A 22,079-nucleotide genomic window follows, 5' to 3' on the forward strand; every position below is an offset into this window, starting at 1 on the left:
TGACAGGCACCTTCAAACCCTCTGGTGTTGCCGGTGTCCATGGGCGACGGTAATCGGTTACCATCAGGCGATTCGTCAGCCCGTTTGCCTACGATATCATAAAAAAGGTAAGTATTAGAATTTGGGAATTATTAAGACGAAACAGGAGCTGAGATTTAAATATTTTAGGTAAATATACCCGTCTCGCTAACGGAAGCGGCTCTTAAACTAGTGCGATAAGGACAAGGCGAAAAATCCTGCGTAAATATCTCAAAAATCGAGGTTTCGTACTCGACTGTTTCCTTCTCCAAAACTTAACCAATCGTAACCAAATTTGTAAATCTAAATGATTATGAAAATATCTGTGTCGGACCGTTTTGCTTTTTTGGCTAATTGATATCAGTTTTGAATACCACGCCTCTCATTGCGGCATAGTCAATTAGGCCATTTTGGCCATTTTTGAAGGGGTCTAGCGCCTTAAAAAACAAAAATATCAAAAAAAGCAAAACGGTTCGACACAGATATTGACAATATTAATCTGTGTTGAAAAAATCATTGCTCTAGCTTCAAACCCCACGGAGGAAACGGTCGAGTACGTTTGTATGGAGAAATGACCACTCCTGTTGCCTCTTAAAATTGCGTCCCATTACTTACTAGAAACTAAAAGCATTACATGAGGGAGCCCTTTAAGGGGCCCACTGATTACCAGTCCACCGGACGGTATCGGCCTGTCAGTTAGAACAAAAAGTTGACAGCTACGAACAACTGACAGGCCGATACCGTCCGGCGGACTGTTAATCAGTGGGCCCATCGGAAGACCAGCGCTGGAAGCCACCAGCAACATGCTGAGATGAGGCCATTTCGTGGCACTTTAATCTTATGTTGTGTTTTCTTTCATATTATGTATTGTCTGTGCTTACGAATAAATTATATTCTATTCTATTCTATATTCCTTTAAGTAACTACTAGCGAACCGACAGCGAGTCAAAGGTACACACATTATTGCTCTCCGCCTGAAATATTACGCCATAACGTTCTCCTAATGACCGCCTCATTTGGTCTCAAAATTCGACACGGGAAAATGGCCAGACCAATAGACGGCTGGTAAGTGGAAACTATTAATATTGAGTAATGGCTACCGTTATTACGCACCTCTGGAAGACGTGTGTTAAGGCGGCGTTACTAAAACCGCTAAAGGCGTTTGTAATATTTTTGTCTTAAAACAAAGCAAAGGGGTGATCATCATTGTCCTTTCTTGGCGCAAACAAGTGACACCACAGACGCACTGTTATAATTTTCAAGTCTGTGATATGTTCTTAATTATTTAAAAAAAAATTGTTATAGCGCCAATATAAATACGAGTACCTTTAAACCTACCCTTCAACTTCAAAATTTCAACTATTTATTTACCTTATATTTACGGCGAAAAATATAGAAAGATCCGTTTAAGGGCATACCTATTCGGTATCGTGTTTTGATTAGGTAAAAGTAGAAGAAAAGTTTACTTTACGCTAAATATTTTTGACTTTTGTGTGGAGGGTATAGAAACAAAAAAATATTCGCGTCATTATAAATTTTCTTCTACCTTTTTCCTAACCAGAACTCGATACCGAATATGCTCTTAAACGTATCCCCACTATTTTTGATACATACTGTATAAACCGTCTATCAAGCTAAAACAATGAGGAATCCGCCATTCTGCAATTCCACAAACAACTCCACAATCACTTATGTATTCTATTCAAAAGCTGTATTTCTGTGCCATAATTATGGTGAGCTGTCTTTTTCTGAAACAATTGCAGCCCAGCGTGGCCTTAAGCCTTGGCGGGCCACTCAAAAGAAGAATGCCGTATGTCTCAACAAGCTTCATGTAGAGTTACATCTTTTTTTGTAACAAGGGAACACGGTCGCATGTTCTCATTGTCTGCGCGAGTGAGGGTTTACAAGTTCTTAGCCTTACTTGTATAATGTGACCTGTAGCCTTACTAGGGTTGCAAATAGAAAAAAAAACAAACGATTTTTTTTCAAATTTATGAAAAAAACATGAAAAAAAACCTGGCACCATGGTTTTTTGTTCTAAATTAGGTTTCTTTTCAGATGAACAAAAATATGCCACAATAACGGTTTTTCGTGATTTATTTATATAAGTAACTTAAAACTAAGTACCTACATTAAAGTAAGTATGTCAGTACAGTATCCGGAATCCCTGAATTCCCCGATGCGGCGACGAGAGGCGTTGGTGTTGCCAACAGTAAATTGCGATAACTACCACTACAGATTTCATTTATGTTGTTATTAATCAAAGTTGTTAAATTAAATTGGTTTAATGGTTAACATAAAGTCTAAAACAAGTAAAACAACCGTATAAAAGTATTAACTGCCTTGCAAATTTTGAGTTTTGATACTTTTGAAAAAAAAACGTACTCCAGAAAATAACGGGTTTTTTTCACGGTTTTTTTTCATGTTTTTTTTTTTTCAAGTAAAAAAAACTGTTTTTTTACAACCCTAAGCCTTACCACGACTGCCTTAAGGGGCCTGATGATCAGACCGCCGGACGATATCGGTCTGTCAGTTAAACACCAAAAGGTGACAGTTCCGACCAACTGACAGGCCGATATCGTCCGGCCGACCGATCATCAGTGGGCCCCTTTAGCAGTGTCAAACTGACATATTCCCTAACTTACTTTCTATACCTATATTTCGCTCGCACTAACATGCGAGTACGAGAGAGTTTAATAGAAAGTAAGTGAATATATCAGTGTGAAACTGGTGACATCCGTACCTCATTTAATGTTCACTAGTATCATTATTAAGTTAGCAAATCTCAATTTGTCGGTTGCAAAGGGGTAGGTATGCAAAATTGACAGTGCAGTTTAACGTCTAGATTTGGTCTAGATACCTCTCGCGTCTCGCGTCTAATGAATAAATCAATCACTATGACATCACTGTGTATCATCAGATCACTATGACAGATAATTTTATATGGCGTAGCTGTCACGTAAAATGTTACAGTATATATTTTTTAATCTTAGCACATTAATTTATTCAGCTAAGTAACGTTAAAGTAATAAATATACGGTAAAAAACAGATTTCTTCAATTACCTATTTTATTAAGCCCAGCAAAAAGAGACGAGAAAAAACTGTAAGTAGGTAATAAGGACCATCATTCGACGCGAAGGTATATGTGTAGTAGTGTTCCCCGCAGGCTTCAATAATTCCGATGTTACTAGTAGGGCTCGCGGTCGAGTCCGTGTTTCGTTTACACGTTTCGAATACCCGTTTCCGAATAACACGTACACGGTTTTCTGGCCCGTTCCACACGTGTAATTAAGAAACGTGTAATTAAGATCCGTCTCCACGGATAAACGGGTATTCGAAGAAACGGATCTTATTTACCCGTGGCTCCGGACACGTCCTTGACGAGTAGCGAAGGAACGAACCGGCGTACTTAAGAGCTAAAAATGAATAGACAAAAGATTTATGACGAGTTTCTGTCATATTTAACCTTATTCCGTTGTTCATAGAGTCGAAATCCAATAAACGGTTTACAAAACCCTTTTCTGAGCAGGTAGCTTTTGCTTGCAATGTTGCAATACGAGTAGAAAATTAGAAATACAGTATACCTATGCTACTTATCAAAACAGTATTTTATAAAGACTTTATGGTTTATTATATATAGGTGAACCAGGATCTATTGAGGTTGCGCCATGTTGCGGAATTTCACTGGAACTAATTTTTTCATACTACACTGAATTGTCACCCTATACATGAGAATAACAGCGCCCTCTTGACAATTATCATATATTACTGGTCAGGCTACAACTTGATAGCAATAAATATAAAGTGCTAGTAATAAAATATAAAAACAATAAAGAGTAAGTATAAAGACTGTACACGATAAAATCTGGCCATGCATTTTTAATAATCTGTAGATATAAGTCCTATAAGTATATAGTAAAAATTCAATCGATTGTCAATCATATCACTGATATTACCTACAATGTATATATGAGTTTTCTTTCTCGAATAGGTATATTTCATCGAATATATTCTGTCAATAAGAAATGTATATTTTTTAATCTAATTATTATTTAACTTACGTAAGCCAGACATCTTAGTGTTATTATAGTAAACTATGTAAAAATTAAAGAATAAACATGTTTATCTGCCAATAAGAAATGTACTTACAACTTTTAATATACATAATTAATTTAGAATTTGCGAAAAGTCTTACATCTTATTATCATATAAAATGAACTTTAAGACTGTACTAATAAATATTATTTACAATATTTAGCAACATAACAAAAACTATTTTAAATTAAAGTAAGTGGCGAACTGGAGTCATACTTAAACATAATATTTTTAAAATCATATTTATTTCTTGTTCATTCTAATTGTTTTTTCTCTCCCTCTTATCATAGAAAATGCTTTTTAGTGTGGTGCGGGCTGTGCGGCTTTAAAACAATGGGAAACATTTACTTCTTAAATGTTTGCCGCTGCATTTGTTACAATTTCTTGTGTAGACGTGTTCACCTTATTACACCGACATAAAGCTTATAATTGGCTGTGGCAGTTCTGATAATGGTTTGGGAACCTAATTGTTTTCGGCGATATCAGACAAAAGGGTATTGGAAAACAACACGTTCTATTGAATGGAATACCACCGCGCCGGCCGGCATTTATTACCTGAACACTCGTGTGAAAGTGACCCACGTGAACATGAATGATTACCAATTTTGAGATCTATCTTAATGTATGTAGCAATATAATCGCAAGGTAACCAAGGTAGCGTTTCGAATGCCGCTTGCGAGTACTTTTTTTTGCGTCGTTGGCAGATTTGCTGTTTTCGCGCAGCAGTAAATTGATAAAAATAACAAATAACCACAAAGTAATTCATAATTATTTTCTAACCACAAAGTAATTTTTAACTAATATAGGTAGTATTTGTCTGCACATCTATTCTTCACGAAACTATATTACTTACACCACTATATAAAATGTGTTTCTTTGATTGAAATATAATTATGTAATGAAATTAGCTTAAAGAATAAGAATAAGAATCTTTTATTTGCGATAAACATTACCAGCAATCATAGTAAAAAAAAATGAAGGTTTTAAACTAGGGACTGTTTTGTATTTTTAATTTTAAACCTACTCGAGGTTTAAAATTAAAAATAGTAGACAATATAGAATATAGGGACACCTACTTCTTTGATTCATATATTGTATAGTTGGCTAAATATGTTATATCCACACAATAATAAATAATTTTAAAAAATTCGTACGCCAAACGAGTTCATCTGAAGTCAACATTCAATATTAGACCTTGTATACCCAGACTTAGAGCATTGATTGGGTCAAATTGTTTCGGATCCGTTCGGGCCGGTGTTAAGTACCCGTGTAAACGGAGATACGGATCTGAGAAACGTGTCTTGGGAACGTTTATTGGAGACGTATCCGGATCCCGGCGGTTCCGTGTAAACCGTGTTCTTAGCACCGCCGGGCTTAAGAACACGGGTATTCGTTTCGGCGTGTAACACGGATACCGGGAGCCCTAGTTACTAGGCGGCACGTGTACGAACTAGTGTCCGACCGAAACATGTTTTTTTGCCGAAACCGAAACCGAAACCGAAGGTTCGGTTTTGACTCTAGTTTAACCGAAACCGAAACTTTTGTAGACTTATTAAAATCGTTAAAAAAATATAATTAAACCACATATTAAGACTGCGTCGACCGTCCAGTGGCGCTCTCATAAGGGGAATTGTGTTTTCAAATAAACCAATTAATTTCTGTATACTTACATAAATATTGTTGTCCTACTTGCTCCCCAACTTTTGGTCTTTGTCACATAGATTAGTTTCAGAGTACGAAGTACCATTTCGTAAGTTTAGACCCAGCCGAAAGATTCGGCCGTTTTTTGGCCGAAACCGAAACTACGGCCGAAACATGATTTTATGGCCGTAACTGGCCGAAACCGCAACCGAAAGTTCGGTCGGACACTAGTACGAACAATATAAAGGGAAATTTCAAGGGGGTGGCTGGCTACATCAGAAGCCAAACAACTTTTACTTGTAATATGAAAGCGCCTTTGTACTGAATGATTCAACCGGAGATGACGTCGCCTGCTATTGACAAGAGACAATGAGTTGTAAGTGTTTGTAACAAGCCTGAAAACGGTTGATACGTTACTTAATAGTTTTGAACCAAACATTATACACTCATTTAATTTTTTTATAAATGAACTCTGTAATTGTCATGATTTATTTCGACGTAAACAATACATGGACGAGACAGTAGGAGTTACGCTCATTTAATGATAAAAAATATTTTTACATGTCATTATATCTTAATAAAATTTATTACAATGTTCGTTAGGTATTTGAAAATTATTTGCTTAACTTAAGGGGCCCACTGATTACCAGTCCGCCGATATCGGCCTGTCAGTTGTTCGAAGCTGCCAACTTTTTGTTCTAACTGACAGGCCGATATCGTCCGGCGGACTGTTAATCAGTGGGCCCCTTTACCAGTCGCATCAACGATGCTACTCATGGTTACAATTTGGCACATGCTAGAAAATCAAATGGAAAATATAGGTATTGGCACCGGCACGAAACTTGTGATGGAAGATATAGCCATCGCACGGGTTTTTTCCTTGTATCCCAATTAGGTACTCTGAAAATATTGCTAGCTATTTTATACTAAAATTGTATTGCTATGATATGCAGAGTAATGAATATAGATATTAATTATTATACAACTGAAAAAAAAACAAGTATTCAACATCGCTTAACACCGACTCTTAAATTAAATTCGTCTTCAGGGGTACGATACAGATGTAGCAATTTATTACGGTTTTTATTTCATTTTGATACGATCTTGACGCTTACGCTGATTTGTGCATGCGAAATGAAGTGAAAGTCGTGTCAATCACCAAGACGATCGTCATGTTCGTATCAGAACCATAACAAAGGAGGCTACGGAAGGCTACAGGTGACCCTCGCGCAGGCAGCTTTCGCGCTCAAAGATTGGCCATAGCAATCCAGCGCGGGAACGCTGCCTGCGTGATGGGCACCCTACCAAGGGCTCAAAATTTCGATAGGTATTTTTAATTTTTAGCTTTAGTTATTTTAATTGTAGTTAGTTTTAGTTTTATACCACTTATTATATAATAAATATGTTTCCTTTTTATAACAAATTGACATTTCATTTCATTTATTTTGCCACTCATTGCAATCTACGCAGCAAGCGCGCCTAACCTCGGCAAGCGAATTGGAACATACACCCAGCAAAACGAATTATCCCAGCACCCGCTAGTTTTTGTTGTAACTTCTTCGACGGAATATTTTAAATCCCAAGTCGGTTAAGAGCAGTCTGAGAGGATTTTATTACAATCCGATTGTTTCATATCGATTGCTCAGTGCTTTGCGTCGAGAAAATTGCAATTTGCCAATGCTCATAGAATAAAATGTGTTCGTAACTTCTGAAAAATTTAATTTACTTAAATGGAAATACAACCAGGATCAACATTAAAAACTAGCTAGAAAAAATATTGTATATAAAGACTAAATTTTAAGGATAGTTATACATGCAAAATTGGTTATTAATGTAGTTATACATTACAGTTGTATCAAGTAACATTACAATAGGTACTGAAATGTCCACACCATCCAATACAATAGTTTCACTTTCTTGTGCTATTTTATTTTATTTTATTTTATTTATAAGGCACACTTTACAGACGACATTCAATACATGATTACAATAAAAGTGGTAGGCTTTGTATAGAAATGCCACCCAAAATAAGTGAGCACAGCAATAACAATAAATAATAACGAGCAAAAACTATCCTAAAATTATAAAAAAAACACTACTACTTAACTACTACTGTTATTCTTTTTGAGAAATAAAAATATCTTTAAACCGACTTAATTATTAAATTACATAAATGATCTTAACATTTCAAATAGTCTCCGTTATTTTTATTTCATGAATAACTATAGTGGCAACCGAAGACTATATTAAAACGTTTTTCCTTTTTAAGACATTGCGGGGACAAAATTCTTCGTAGTTCTCATGAACACTGTATTAGATTGTGACAATAAACGAAACAAATTCGAATATATATCAGTAGGTAGCTAAAGGTCATCATCAGTACTTACAGGCCATCTACACCGTGCACCGGTAGTGCCTACGTCGGGTGTACGTCCGGTACAAGGCATTCGTCTCTTTTGATCTTCAATCAATCATCATCGCGATCAGAAATACGTTTTGCACTGATTCGTGTTAAAAAGAATTTCGAAAAAAATGTTTATCTCTGAAACTGGCCCGAGTCTTACTTATTTTATGCGACAGTTTAGTTAATGAATATTAGTAGAAATACGCTGTTTAAATCCTCCTGGTTCCATCTGAGCATTCTGTACATCCGTCTACATTGTGCACGGTTAAAATACGCTTTTCATTCTTTTTAATTCTATTATTACAGCTCCACGCAACTGCCAAAAATTAGTTTTTACTCCTCACGAATACCACAAGTAGCAAGGTGATGATATACCTTGGCCGTGCTAATCGCCTCGCGCCCGCTGTTTCACATACGGCAGACATTGGCCTAATGGGATAATCGGGTCCTCACAGCAAGGCTGCGCCCGCACACTCGCAGGGACCGCCGCTCCGTGCGCTAGCCCAATTGCCTCTAATGTACCACTCGGACCCGTATCCGTGCAATCATCTAAGACAAGAGTCCTTTAGTCTCTCCTCGTCTATCTAACGGGACGACACTACAGAGCGACAGTGCACAGGACTTAAGCTGGAATGGACTAACCTCGAACAACCGAGCTGGTCAAGCCACCATGGCCAAGAAAAAGGACGAACGCCTCCCAAACAATTCCATTCACAGTCTATATCTAGATTGATTGAAGTACATCGAATCACGGACAGTTGTCAGCATGAATGGAATAAACACCGCCGCGAAGCTAGCGGTGGAAGAGGAAACTCCAAATAAACCTAAAGTGTCAAAGTCCAGTGTGCGGCAAAAGTTAATGCAAATCAGAGCGAACATTACAGTGGAACCTATAATCGCGTGTTATATTATGTCAAATGTGTTCTCCGGACTAGCTGTACAGAATTTAAATTTAGAGAAGGCTTGTCGAGTAAATTTAGGGTATAGTGATGAAGTGTGTTCAGCGCTGAACAAGAGACAAACCTTGAACTATACGCTGGAAGAGGCGGAAGTGCAGAAATTGACGGCGTCAGTGCAAGCGTGGAAGAATATCGTACAAACAGCGTTCCCCTGTATACTAGTGCTGTTCGTCGGCTCGTGGAGTGACAAGACAGGGAAGAGGAAGGCGTGCATCCTACTCCCGATAGTGGGGGAAGTCCTGTGCTGCACAAGCTTCATTCTAAACACGTATTTCTTCTACGAGCTGCCTCTGGAGATAACTGCACTCTCTGACCTCTTCCCGTCCCTCACTGGAGGATGGATCACGGTGTGCGTCGGCGTCTTCAGTTACATCGGCGATGTGACCACCAAAGAGATGAGGACATTCCGAGTGGGAGTGGCGAACCTGTGCATGTCGCTAGGAATACCTATAGGCATGTCCCTAAGTGGTATTCTTCTGCAACAGATAGGCTACTACGGTATATTCTTCATATCAAACTGCTTATATTTCACCAGTTTGATCTATGGATATATCAGGCTAAAGGATCCAGTAATATCGGACGAAAGACAAAAAGTAAGTGTCACTTTAAAGTTTTATTTACGGAGAATTGTTTGGTACGAAAGCAATCCTGCATTGTCCTTTTATAATATTACCCGCTCAAAAGCCTTTTGAAGATGCTTTTTACCTTTGCTTTTAAATGCTCTCCTTGGGAAGAAATTGCATGTATTCAGTGTTTACAAAAGTTTAGTAAATCAGGTCGGAAATAAAGCGAAACGTAGAGATGCTTTATTCTTCTAGGCTATTGACCTTTTTGTGAGAGAGAATGTAGAATAAAATTGTAAGTCTTCTTTATTACGTCGGCCCATTTTGTATACCGAATGAGTTTCCTTATTAGATAGGTATATATTGAGTTTTCTTTTTATGATAGTGTTTACTGTATTTGTCAGTGATTTTTTGCTGGAATAAAATTGAGAAATAAAGGTCGAAGGACTATTCCTATTGAAGCATATTTAGGCACGAATGCGTGCTCCACGTGGGTATATTTATTCATTTGTGGGTATACCACGTGGGTTGTCGAAGGAGTACCCATTGAAGCAATACTCCACGTGAGTATTATTCCTTTATGGGTACACCACCCATCCGCGTGGGTTGCTTGTATCAGTTTAGAAACATGTTTAAGTAGACATAGCCTAGTATAATAATAATATATTATGTAAGTAGGTACTTAAATACACACACAATCCTTTTTCATACAATAATCAGTATACTCGTACCTACGTACAAAATACATCCATACCTAAATTTAACAGCAACATTTTACAAATAGGACATACATAGTTGTGCAAATGTAGCTTCGCAATGTGGAAATGATGACAATGCAATAAAATATTAACGTGGAGCTGTTCTAATGATGCAGTCGGAAGGTAGCCAAGAAATCCTCGATGGAAAAACTCAGTTAAGATTCATTAGATAGACCTCAAGGAGTATGTGATAGACGTGCAAAAGATGGTGATGGAAGTACAGTAAGCTATAAGTGTTTTTCTACTCGTCGACTGCAATGCTTGAATTAAGACTTTGTATACCAAAGTGAAATCGGATACTTTTTCCACTATGGGACCCCAACTCAACTATAATATTCATTTCGATACAGTTTAGTCAACTATAATATTCATTTCGATACAGTTTAGTCAACTATAATTAAATTGACCAAACGAAAGCGCGGAGCAAGTACTAGGGCGTCATAAGTTACGAGAAGGCGTCGTTGACCAACCGGCCGGGGGCGCGGGGCGCGGGGGCCGGGTCGCGTACGAGTACGAAGGTATCGCGGCTGCTCGCGCATCTTATTTTATTTTATTTTATTTTAGTACATGGAAAACCAACAGCGCTACATATATCCAGAAATTACAATAGAATCACAGAGCCAATTATAGGTTCTCACTTATAGAAATCTTAGCTGTATACTTTTGGTTTTTTTACCTACATATATGATTCTTCTACTAGTTTTAAGTATTTTTTTTGTTGACTCGTAGAAAAAGTATTGTATACAAAATAGTGATATAATCAAGCTTTTCAATCTCGTACCTTACTTAGGCAACTCAGCAAGCTTCGTTGCCTAAACACGGTACTCGGCTGAAAAGCTCTCCATTATATCACGATTGTATAAAATACTAGTATATTTTACTATTAGGTAGGTCTTGTTTCTCATATATATTCTCAGATTTGTCCTAACTTAACACAATACTAAATTACCGATCTACTTTTTTGTTTCTTATTCTTGACTATTTTTCTGTTTTTCAGCTCACGTAACCTAATAGATTTATTTCGGTCACTATACGATAAAGCGTACGTTAAGCCTGTCCGTCGGTTCGTCCTACGGCTAAGTGGTAAATTGCGCGCGTACAAAGGGGAACTCACACTTTCGCGACGCACACTAGGTGGAAGTGGTAAATATGGATTTTTCCACATCAAACTAGTTTCCATTCCAGTTGTTCAAAAATATATATATTCATCAAAAAACTCAGCTATAAACACAGCCACATATGTTAAATCCATACTTATATTATATAATATAATATAATATTATAATGCGAAAGTGTGTCTGTCTGTCTGTCTGTCTGTCTGTTACCTCTTCACGGTTAAATCGCTGAATAGATTTAGTTGAAATTTGGCATAGAGATAGTTTGATAGTAGTCCCGGGGAAGGACATAGGATTACATAGTTTTTATGTCGTAAATCATCCCTGAAGATAGTGCAAAGGGGGGTGGAACTGAAAGAGTTTATAAGTTGCCTAATAATTTATGTAAGCAATGTTGCTATTAGCATTATCCAAGCGCTATACTTACTTTAGCTATCAGTCACTAATTCCACGCAGACGAAGTCGCAGGCAAAAGCTAGTCTTTTTATATACCTACTAGGCTAATAAGTAATAGGCAGAGGTAATTCTCCGATTTCAGCAATTGTTTTTTTATTAGAAACAGGACAATAATATCCTTTGAAATATCTAATGTCATACTGTAACCTTGTTTGTTTCGAAATATATTTCTCCGACCGTTCTAATACATTTTATTTACACCACAATAACTTTTGGTCCTACAACATAATTAAAATTTCATTTGAAATAGATAAGTAGGTACCTAAAGCAAAGAATACAAGTTTATTTTTAGTAATTCCGACCACAGTTGGGCAATGAAAGTGCGTAAAACATCCTTCTAACGTCCTCCGTTACGACCTACGCCTGTAAATTACAATGTCCGAGCCTTTTGCGATTGCCGCATTGTGTTGGCGACATAAATTGTGGATCATTGTCGGATTGCGCGCCATACGCGATCTGCCACTTTGCGACTTCGCAGATGTGCATCTGAATAGACGATGCATGTCATGTCAAGGTCAGTCATCATTAGATATGTGCACAGAAAAGATTAAAGAGGTTAGAACGGCTATCGCGCGCAGTTAGTATCGGAACCGGTGTCGCCGCTCGTTCCTCTCCACATTTCCACATTTCTCGCGCAACGGTAGTAAAAACTTGTGTGCGTGGTGAATGGATACGCCTCCTTTAGACAGATTTTATGTCTGGCTTCTTAATCTGAACGTTATTGTGGCGCAAATGGCATGTTTACGTTTTTCGGTCAGCGCGGGCGAGTACTAGCATGCGAGCGTTTGCTCATAACCGGCGGCGACACGTACCCTGCTCGCATCGCCATTCTACTTGTTCTGTGCATATGTGTGTTGCAGAAATTTCCAAAAAAAAACATTTATTTTTTCTTTTTTATATAATTTTACAAAATTTCCGAGAACTTTTCTAAGTTTTCCAACTTTCCGCAACGTGCACATCTAAAGTAAGCATCAATAGTAGGTAACATACCTATATTATTCAACAACTCATCATTTAACAAATTTAATAGAAATATATCTCTCCACTTTTTAAAAGTATCTACCGCACTTATTTACGTATGGAAACAGATTTTGAAAAGCTGTTGAAAAATGGTAGTAGTTTTGACGCCTCAGCTAATAAAATATGTACCACTCAAATAGAATTCAATCGTAATGACCAATTAACAAATAAAATATATATGAATGCATCATTTGGCACTAATACAATTTAAAGCTCACGTAATTTAAATTATAATGCTCTTTAAAATTCTTATTGGCTATTTCGTACAGCAGTGTGACAATTTACCTAATACTTTCGCGATATCGTCAAATAATAAAAACACGCAAGCCCAAGGACGTTCACATTAACACCACAACATTCGGCATCATCGCTTTTCCCCAACCACGAATAAAACAAGAAATCTGGGAACTCATTCAGATTATAAAAATCTGTTATTGATTTATTGATGGGACATTACTCTTTATGGATCACGCTCGCGGTCGTACCAATGCAAATGTATAAAGGGTATATGCGGGATTTGTATACATAATATATGTCTATGATAAGAACCATCTACATTATCTAGTGGGTAGGGTTTAGAAGGATGGACCTAGAATTTCTATAAACATTAATTTTCTGAGCCTGAATAGTATGTAGTGTAGCAAACAATAGAAAATTGAGACAAGATTTTGCTTTATATAAAGACGTATGAGGAATTAAACGTATTGTTTATCCCTACTGATCCCCACTAACATTATAAATGCGAAAGAAACTCTGTCTGTCTGTCTGTCTATCTGTCTGTCTGTTACCTCTTCACACGTAAACCGCTAAACAGATTTAGAGTGACTTAAAACAAGTGAGTTAGTGAGTCTAAACCGTAAAATTATTCAATGTTAGTATGTCTCACAACAGTTTAAATTAGATTTAGATTAAATTTAGTATGGAGATAGTTTGCTGCCCGGGGCCCATACGAGTAATATAGTTTTTGTCAATCATCATCACCATAAAAAAAAACATGAAAACGGCGCAGGAAAGACCCAAAGGGATTGTAACTCAAATAATGTTTGGTTCTAAGAAAACTTATATATTATGAATTTGTTGGTGCAATGTGCAATAGGTATCTGTATGAGTCTGAAGTCAGTATCCCAAAATAAATCTTGACAGCGCGAATCACGATTTTTACTACACGAAACAACGGAGGTTCTGCAATTTTACCCATTTTATGCAAACCTCTGCAGATTCATGTGAATCGGGCTCACATAATTATGTTTTCAATACGATAAATCGACCTAATTTGTACAAGACCCCTCAATATAAATGTAACGTTGCATGAAAAGAGCAAATTTTATTTTATTTATTAGAGAAACAACAGAAGTATGCGACAGGATAATAGGTTACATTGTTTGGTACATATATTATTGAGATGAATACTTACTTCCTTAAAAACTCTCACTAAAACAAACTTAAAATAAACGGACATAACTAAAACGTAACGTAACGTAACGTGGTATTTCTCCACATGAATAAAATATATTGGTATATTTTCCAGGAAACGCCTGTCGGCTGCCGCGGCTGGGTGTGTTCCTTCTTCGACGCGCGTCACGTGCGCGAGACGCTCACGGTGGCGTTCAGGAGCGGGTCGCGGCGACGGCGGCTGCGGGTGTCACTGCTTATTGTGGTCGTGTGCGTCATATTTGGGCCACTTCACGGTAAGTATGATTGCACTATGGTTACAAATAGTAAACTCTATGATAACGAATTACGTAGACCCGTGGCATAAAGGACTAAGGAATTTTTTAATAGGTACAATAATAAGTTGCATTCGCGCTATTTAAAAAATATATAAAAAAGGACCCTCATTTTGGTTATTCGGTTTCTATTTGAGATGTTATTTCTGCAGGTGAAATGAACGTGCTGTACCTGTTCATGAGGTATCGGTTCAACTGGGACGAGGTGCAGTTCAGCATGTTCTGCACGTACAGCATCATCACCAACTTAGTAGGTAAGTTGGGCGATTTGCTACCAAATCACCGATATATACTTACAAGGTGTAAGGGGATTGTTTAAAAGTACATTCGGTATCGTTTTCTGATTAGGGAAAATAGGAGAAAAAAAATTTAGACGCGAAAATTTTTTGGCTTTGCTATGGAGGGTTGGTTTTTTTCTTCTGCATTTTCCTAATCAAAATCACAAGTAAATATTAACGCTGTACCGTCGTTACTTATCCACCCAGAAATGGACAGGAGCTAGTGTCAGTATCAATTGGCACCGTGATGAAATAGGACCCTGGCTTGAGTAAAAAAAGAAAAGGTGCGTGTAATCTACCTAAAAACAATGTAATTGTGTGTGCTTCAGGCACGCTGTTCTCGATCAGCATATTCAGCGACTTCCTGAAGCTGGACGACACGCTGGTGGGCATCATCTCCTGCGCCAGCAAGATCCTCGCCTCCTTCATCTTCGCCTTCGCCACTACCACCACGGAGATTTATCTGGGTAAGTTATCTAACTTACCCATAAGCGAATAAATGGTTTATCTATCTATTTATCTATCTATCTATCTAGATAGATAGATAAATAGATAGATAAACCATTTATTCGCTTGCCACGATACACACATATTGACAAAAAAATAGAAACAATAACAATATCAAACTAAAAATAAAATATACAACAAGAAGCATAAATAAAAGGTAGGTTTGCTGTGTGCGTTGCAGCAAAACAAAAGGGTTCTGGCTTCTGGCTCAGTAATACACTGTGGAGTCTTTCGGGTGAAGCACTGATAATTCTACTAGAACCCAGATCACGATCAGATCAGATCAGATTATCGATGTACAAAAAATAATAATATAAATATTCAAGAATATTTAGAAAGTTGCGAAACATATGCCATTGGAAAGTTTGCGCGACTTTTGGTTTTTATTGGATAGTCGTATACGACTATCCAATAAAAACCATGACCTACGCTTAATATAATACATGATATGATAAACTTTATCTTTATTAATACATGATATGATAAACTTTATCTTTTTAGATTGTAGCAGCATTATTATTAAATTATACTATTTTAATAATTATTGTTTGTGTTGTGTATTCATTTTGAACTGGTTTTGATACGACCTTGACGACCATCTTGGTGATTGCGCGCCAATCTCGCACGACTTTCACTTCATTCCGCATGCACCAATCAGCGTGAACCATCTTCAAGGTTGTATTTAAATAAGATCAAAACCGTTACCAGTTGTTAAATCTGAATCGGTCTCCAGGTCTTTACTTCTCATTCCTATCTTAAGTTGTGTGATTACACTTATATCATCTCAACGACTTTTATTTATGCGTGATTTATTTATGGCAAATGCAACGTTGTAATTGAATAAAGTACGTAGGTATTTTTATTTTATAATGATTTTGAACATATTCAATTAAGTAAGCAACTGATATGATATCTAATAGGTAGTAGATGGTAGTAGTTACCCACAATCATATCAAGTTGATACAATAATATATTGTATTTCCATTCGGAAGAGCATATTATATACCTACAGGATGGGGTCAGAGCTGAATAAAATTACACAATCGTAATTTTCAAACGTTCCGCATGAGGAATTCTATTTAGGCAAATTTTCAAACATTTCTAGTTATTACTCAAATTCCTTTGAGAATAAACTATAGTTAACTACGAAATATGACTCGTGTATAATGTATTGTCTAGACAGGCCTATCAGCAATTGAGAATATCATTACATTTATATCTCGTTGCAAAATAAACTCTATTCAATATTTAAATAGGTTCTCGTTTCCATTTTAAATAATTTGTTACATAGTACGAAGTTGGCGGATCAGAAGCTTATATAGGATTGGAATCTTTTGAAATCAGCGGAGAGGCTTTAGACATTCTTCATTTGTTTTAGTTAAAAGGAGTATTCGATTTAAATTTTGACAGTTGTTCGCCGTCGCAAATCTTCTAATATGATGGTTCCAAATGATAAAATACTAAACTATAAATACTTACCTCGTCTCATACTCATACTCATATATTTTATTGCATTTCATGTGTACAGAGGATCTTAGGGCTAAGTACAGTTTCAACATGAACCCTGCGAGGGTATAGCAACATAACAGACTAACTTAAACTAAACTAAACATCTAGATCTCACTTAAAAAATCTTGGATACAATAATATGCTTTGCTAATTAGATATCGCTTTAATTGCACTCTAAATCTATTTATGTTTGTTTCCACCTGTATTGACTTTGGAATTTTATTATATATATTGACTGACATGGCAAATGGACCAGAGTGGATCATTTTCATGTCTCATACATAACATGGGCCTCTTGTATTCTGGTAGGAGTAAAAAAGAATCCTGACATTTTCATACACTTTTCATTCCGTTGCATTAGTCATACCTACATACCTACATAAAAATACTATCATAGCATTCATAGCTTATACTTTGACTAGTACAGTTGGTATAAGATTATAAGTAGGTATTATAACAAATACTTATGTACCAATTGATATCATTTTATTGGTTTGTTCACGTCTTTAACAATATCTATCAACATCGAACATTGACACGATACGTCGTTGAAGTGTTTACAATCGGCTTTGTCTCGATAATACACGTGTTACACATTCCATCGCTGAATCAAACAATATGGGATTATCCACTTAATAATGCTTGTAATGTTCTCTGATATAAATAAAGCATATACGCTTCAGGGGATAACAATGAATTAACACGATGCTGTGTGTACACGAAGTTCGCAGAATAGTAATGCACTTTTGCCGAAGTACCCAGCACACCCACGCGAAATTCCTCAGAATGCGTGCGTGAATGAAAGCAAAAAGAATTTAGTATAGAGGCAGATTGTCAAAGTAAATGTGTACGAAGAGACAGTAAATTTACTGCTATCTTTCGACAGTAAGATTTAATTTAAAAATAAAATTTTTAGAACGCCATTTTTGACTTTGATCCTTAATCTTTCACTGATGATATGTGTTAAATTTGTTAAATATCAAAGGGTGTCGCCATCTACACGAGTCTAGGCCAAAGGTATGGCGCCATCGCTCAAGAAGAAAATAATCATTGTATCGAAAGATTGTTACTGTGTCGAACGCTTTAGTCAATTTTAAGGCAAATTTCTGCGAAATAAACATTTTTTCATTAATACACCAGTGATGGTTCTTAAATAACATTATGGCTATAATTTTGTCTACTGTTACGAGACTACGAAAAAGACTACTGTAGGATATAGTCTCTTCAATTATAATAATTCCATCAGAATATGTGTTTATTACAGCTCCACTGGTGGAGATCTTCAATGGAACATCCTTCATCGCCATGCGGTCCATAGCCTCCAAACTGGTTACTAGTGAAGAATTAGGTAAATATATTCTTATTCATTTAACTCGTACCCTAAATCAAACTACTATCATTAATATTATTATCGACAGACAATCTAACTAGCCCAAACTAAGCCACACCAAATATGACCGATTTCAACCCAAGCAAACATCAGAAACTAAATCAAATCTTTTTTCCATGACACATAGTAAAACAGCAAGTTAAATAAAATCTTGTAAAAAACGACAAAAGACGACGTTATTTACATTTTTTACAAATAAAAACTTGAGCTCGGAGCCCGACGGTAGCCTGCCCGGAAAGCTGGCAGAGTTGCCGCGCTGGATGGCAATCCCTACGTTTCCACTGCACATTTGCGCCGCTTGTGATATTCAGTCGTTTCAACAGCAACTGCAGCCGTGTAATGATTATATTTTTGAGAAGTAGTTACCTAAGTGAAGAGTGTCTATTACAGGTAAAGTGAACTCCCTATTCGGCCTGGCGGAAGCCATGATGCCCCTTGTCTACGGGCCTCTGTACTCCAGGGTGTACATGGCCACGCTCAGCTTTCTGCCGGGTGCGGTCTTCCTGCTCGGAGCGGCTATGACGGTTCCTGCTGTGGCTATTTTTGGGCAAGTTATTTGAATTTTTAACCAGTAGATCATGTCGAACACAGATATATTTTGATCCCTCCTTTGAGAACTCCTAGCGCCAAGGCTGATTATTTTCATGTTCCAACTGTGAAATTGTTCAACACTTAATTATTATTTTTCGTCGCACGTGTAATTTTTTTTTTTCGAGTCATTAATTTACTACAGCCTGCGGCTAACGTGAATCTAGACTCTCGTTTACAATATTTTACTTGGCCCCCTCGTTGGCCAATGTCCTATTCTTTTTTACCAAGTGTGTGTGTGTAATAAAAAAGTTGACTAGCCTGGATTGAAACCTACATACAAAATAAGTTATAAGTCTATTAATGTTTTTTTCTGAACGTTGTTGACTTGTACAGTCTTGGGAGATAAACACGTAAATCATTTCAGGAAATTCTCATTCGCAAAACCATTAATATGAGCGCTCAAAGACAGCTATATACCTCATGCAATTGCTTTAGCCTGCAGTGCTCTGTAAGGGCGCTAATTAGTAGGGTAACGTCGACTATGTACGTACGTAACACGAAATTGTTTATTTTTGCCTTCGATGGTGAATTTGCACATTGAAAAATTATACTTAATGGATGTACATGACAGTTCCGCGATTTTTAGATTTTAATTATAACGGAGTACACAATCCCATTATGGTAGCGAAATTTTGTTGACATACACATATAAACAAGTCAGTATAAAGTCGTGTTTTGTTTAAAGTTCATTCACCTTGTCATGTTTTGAGGGCATAGCCAAGATGACAATCGTACATCGACAAACGCCGTCGGAAAGAATAAAATGTGTAGGGATGGCGCGTGATCATTTTCATATATTATTTCACTTTCGATTGGCGTTTTTATCAACTATTGTCATCTTGGCTAAACCAGATAGATTGGCCAGATAGAAAAATGTGAATTAAATTTTACGTTTTCTCCATAGTAAATGTATGGAAAAAAAATTCTTTAATTTGTGGCTTTTTAGTACTACCGTAAGTTGACCCCTAGGAAACTATTGCAACTGGATAGGAATGGAACCGATTGGCATACAAAAATAGCGTGTGAAAAATAAAAGTTTTCATTTTCATACAAATTATATAGGAAAAGTTTTCCTCGATTTGTGGCTTTTCTAGCCGGAATTTTTTTTTTGGTTCCATACAAGCTTTTGATCCTCAATAGGAATGGGATCGATTGGCATAAAAAAAAAGTTTGTCAAAAATGGCCTTCTTCTCGCATCCTGTATGTTTTATCCAAAATCTGTAAAAGCCAATCTTCATTAATTTGAAATCGAAGGAAGGTCTTCTAAGACCGTTTTCTCGTAGCAGCACGGGATCTGGTAGCTGCCCTCACTGACCCAAAAAGAAAATCCACCCTGTATTAATAAATAAATACATCGAATACATTAACCTAATGCGGTCAACCGGGATAAATGCAACTATGGGATTATTGCGTCTATGTCTACGTATATCTTTATTTCTCGGATATAATTGTTTGGAATGCAGTATACCATTTCTAAGTAGGTTAATCTCAAAATTTTCCTAACATCATTCTTGCAATCAATCCTCTAGGTACTCTGAATATCAAACATTAATAGAATGGTTGCAAGATATTTCAGGATTTGTGTGAAAATAGTGCATATACTCGTATAGCTTGAATAAACCTACGTCTGTTTAATCCAAACTTAATATTTGTTTCTTGCTTCTCTTTTGAGACCTTAGTGCAAAATTGTACACTTTTGTTCCTCCCCATTATTATAATTATAACTCACTAGCGACTCGCCCCGGCTTCGCACGGGTTAACAAATTATACATAAACCTTCCTCTTGAATCACTCTATCTATTTAAAAAAAAACGCATCAAAATACGTTGCGTAGTTTTAAAGATCTAAGCATACATAGGGACAGACAGACAGCGGGAAGCGACTTTGTTTTATACTATGTAGTGATGTACATTTTTTGTTCCAGCTGGATGTATTTCGAGCAAAAAGAGGACAATCGTCTCGCGGCCGCTGAAAACGCCAATAAAGAAGTCTAGATACTTTTTAAATCAATTCTACAACTAAAATTTGTCCGTAGAAAACAGTGCAATTTTACCAAAAAAATGCACATATTCTGTTTTAAATGCAAAAAACAGCAGTGTAATTATTATCACACATTTCTAGACATCATACCTACAAATTTGAAGAAGAGTATACTAGTTTTATATTATGGATTTGTGCGCCTTTGATCAGTGTCTGTTTATATGTTTAAGTGAGAGATATTTAATAAAAAATACTTGGTTAACAATTCATTCAGATTTTAATTAAATTTAATATCTGCATCACTTTCGTATCCACACTCAACAGTAATAATAAACTCTTTAATTGTTAAATTAATTTAATAAAGTCGAGCCAACGGCATTTTTAGAATATCCCTCTTTTGGGACGTTGGTTAATAATGTTAATAAAGAAATTTAAAAAAAAATTAAATAAATTCATGTCACAAAACGAATCGATTGACATCTCATTAGGGATTGCAATCCGGTCTGATTTTGAATCCGGCCGGATCCGGCCGGATTCTGGCCTTAATCCGGGGTTCCGGCCGGATCCGGCCAGATTGGTATTGCGGATAAAAAAATCATCAAGTCCCGTATTTTATTATGTTTTTTAGCGTTATATGCGAAGTTAAGGATATTTTTTAATGGATTAAATAAAACGGCTGTTTTAAGTTTCAAAAATTAACGTTTTTATTACTTAACCACTATTAGTGGTGACCTCATTTATCAAAATCGTTATCATAAACGTTTTACTGTAGCCGAGAAAAACATAAAATTATATGAAGTAATGCTTTTCCTCTCTAGATGTGAATTACCTATCAATCTTTTAAACAATAGCTGCACTCATACCCATTGTATAACTCGGCGCCATCGAATATTAACCATCAATATTATCATTATCACATGCTTGAATTCAATACGACTAAGTTTATTCTCGATCCCAGTCGCTCTAATGTTTGAACGCATTACTGTGATATGGCTACATACTGCGACACAGTTTAAGTATTTACACATACTTAACTTCGTCTTAAGGGTTAAAGTCCAAATAATAAT

General features: G+C 36.5%; 1 protein-coding gene across 1 annotated transcript; it reads left to right on the forward strand.

Moving 5' to 3' along the window:
* Positions 1–8,615: 8,615 nt before the first annotated feature.
* Positions 8,616–21,057, forward strand: LOC134649999 (proton-coupled folate transporter-like). The gene is made up of 7 exons (XM_063504812.1): positions 8,616–9,711; positions 14,559–14,718; positions 14,910–15,011; positions 15,365–15,502; positions 18,316–18,399; positions 18,832–18,988; positions 20,957–21,057. The coding sequence occupies exons 1-7, from the start codon at positions 8,926–8,928 to the stop codon at positions 21,024–21,026; spliced, it is 1,497 nt and encodes a 498-aa protein (XP_063360882.1). The 5' UTR covers positions 8,616–8,925; the 3' UTR covers positions 21,027–21,057.
* Positions 21,058–22,079: the final 1,022 nt, after the last annotated feature.

Source organism: Cydia amplana, chromosome 8 (assembly GCF_948474715.1).
Source record: "Cydia amplana chromosome 8, ilCydAmpl1.1, whole genome shotgun sequence".
In the NCBI taxonomy this organism is placed as follows: domain Eukaryota; kingdom Metazoa; phylum Arthropoda; class Insecta; order Lepidoptera; family Tortricidae; genus Cydia; species Cydia amplana.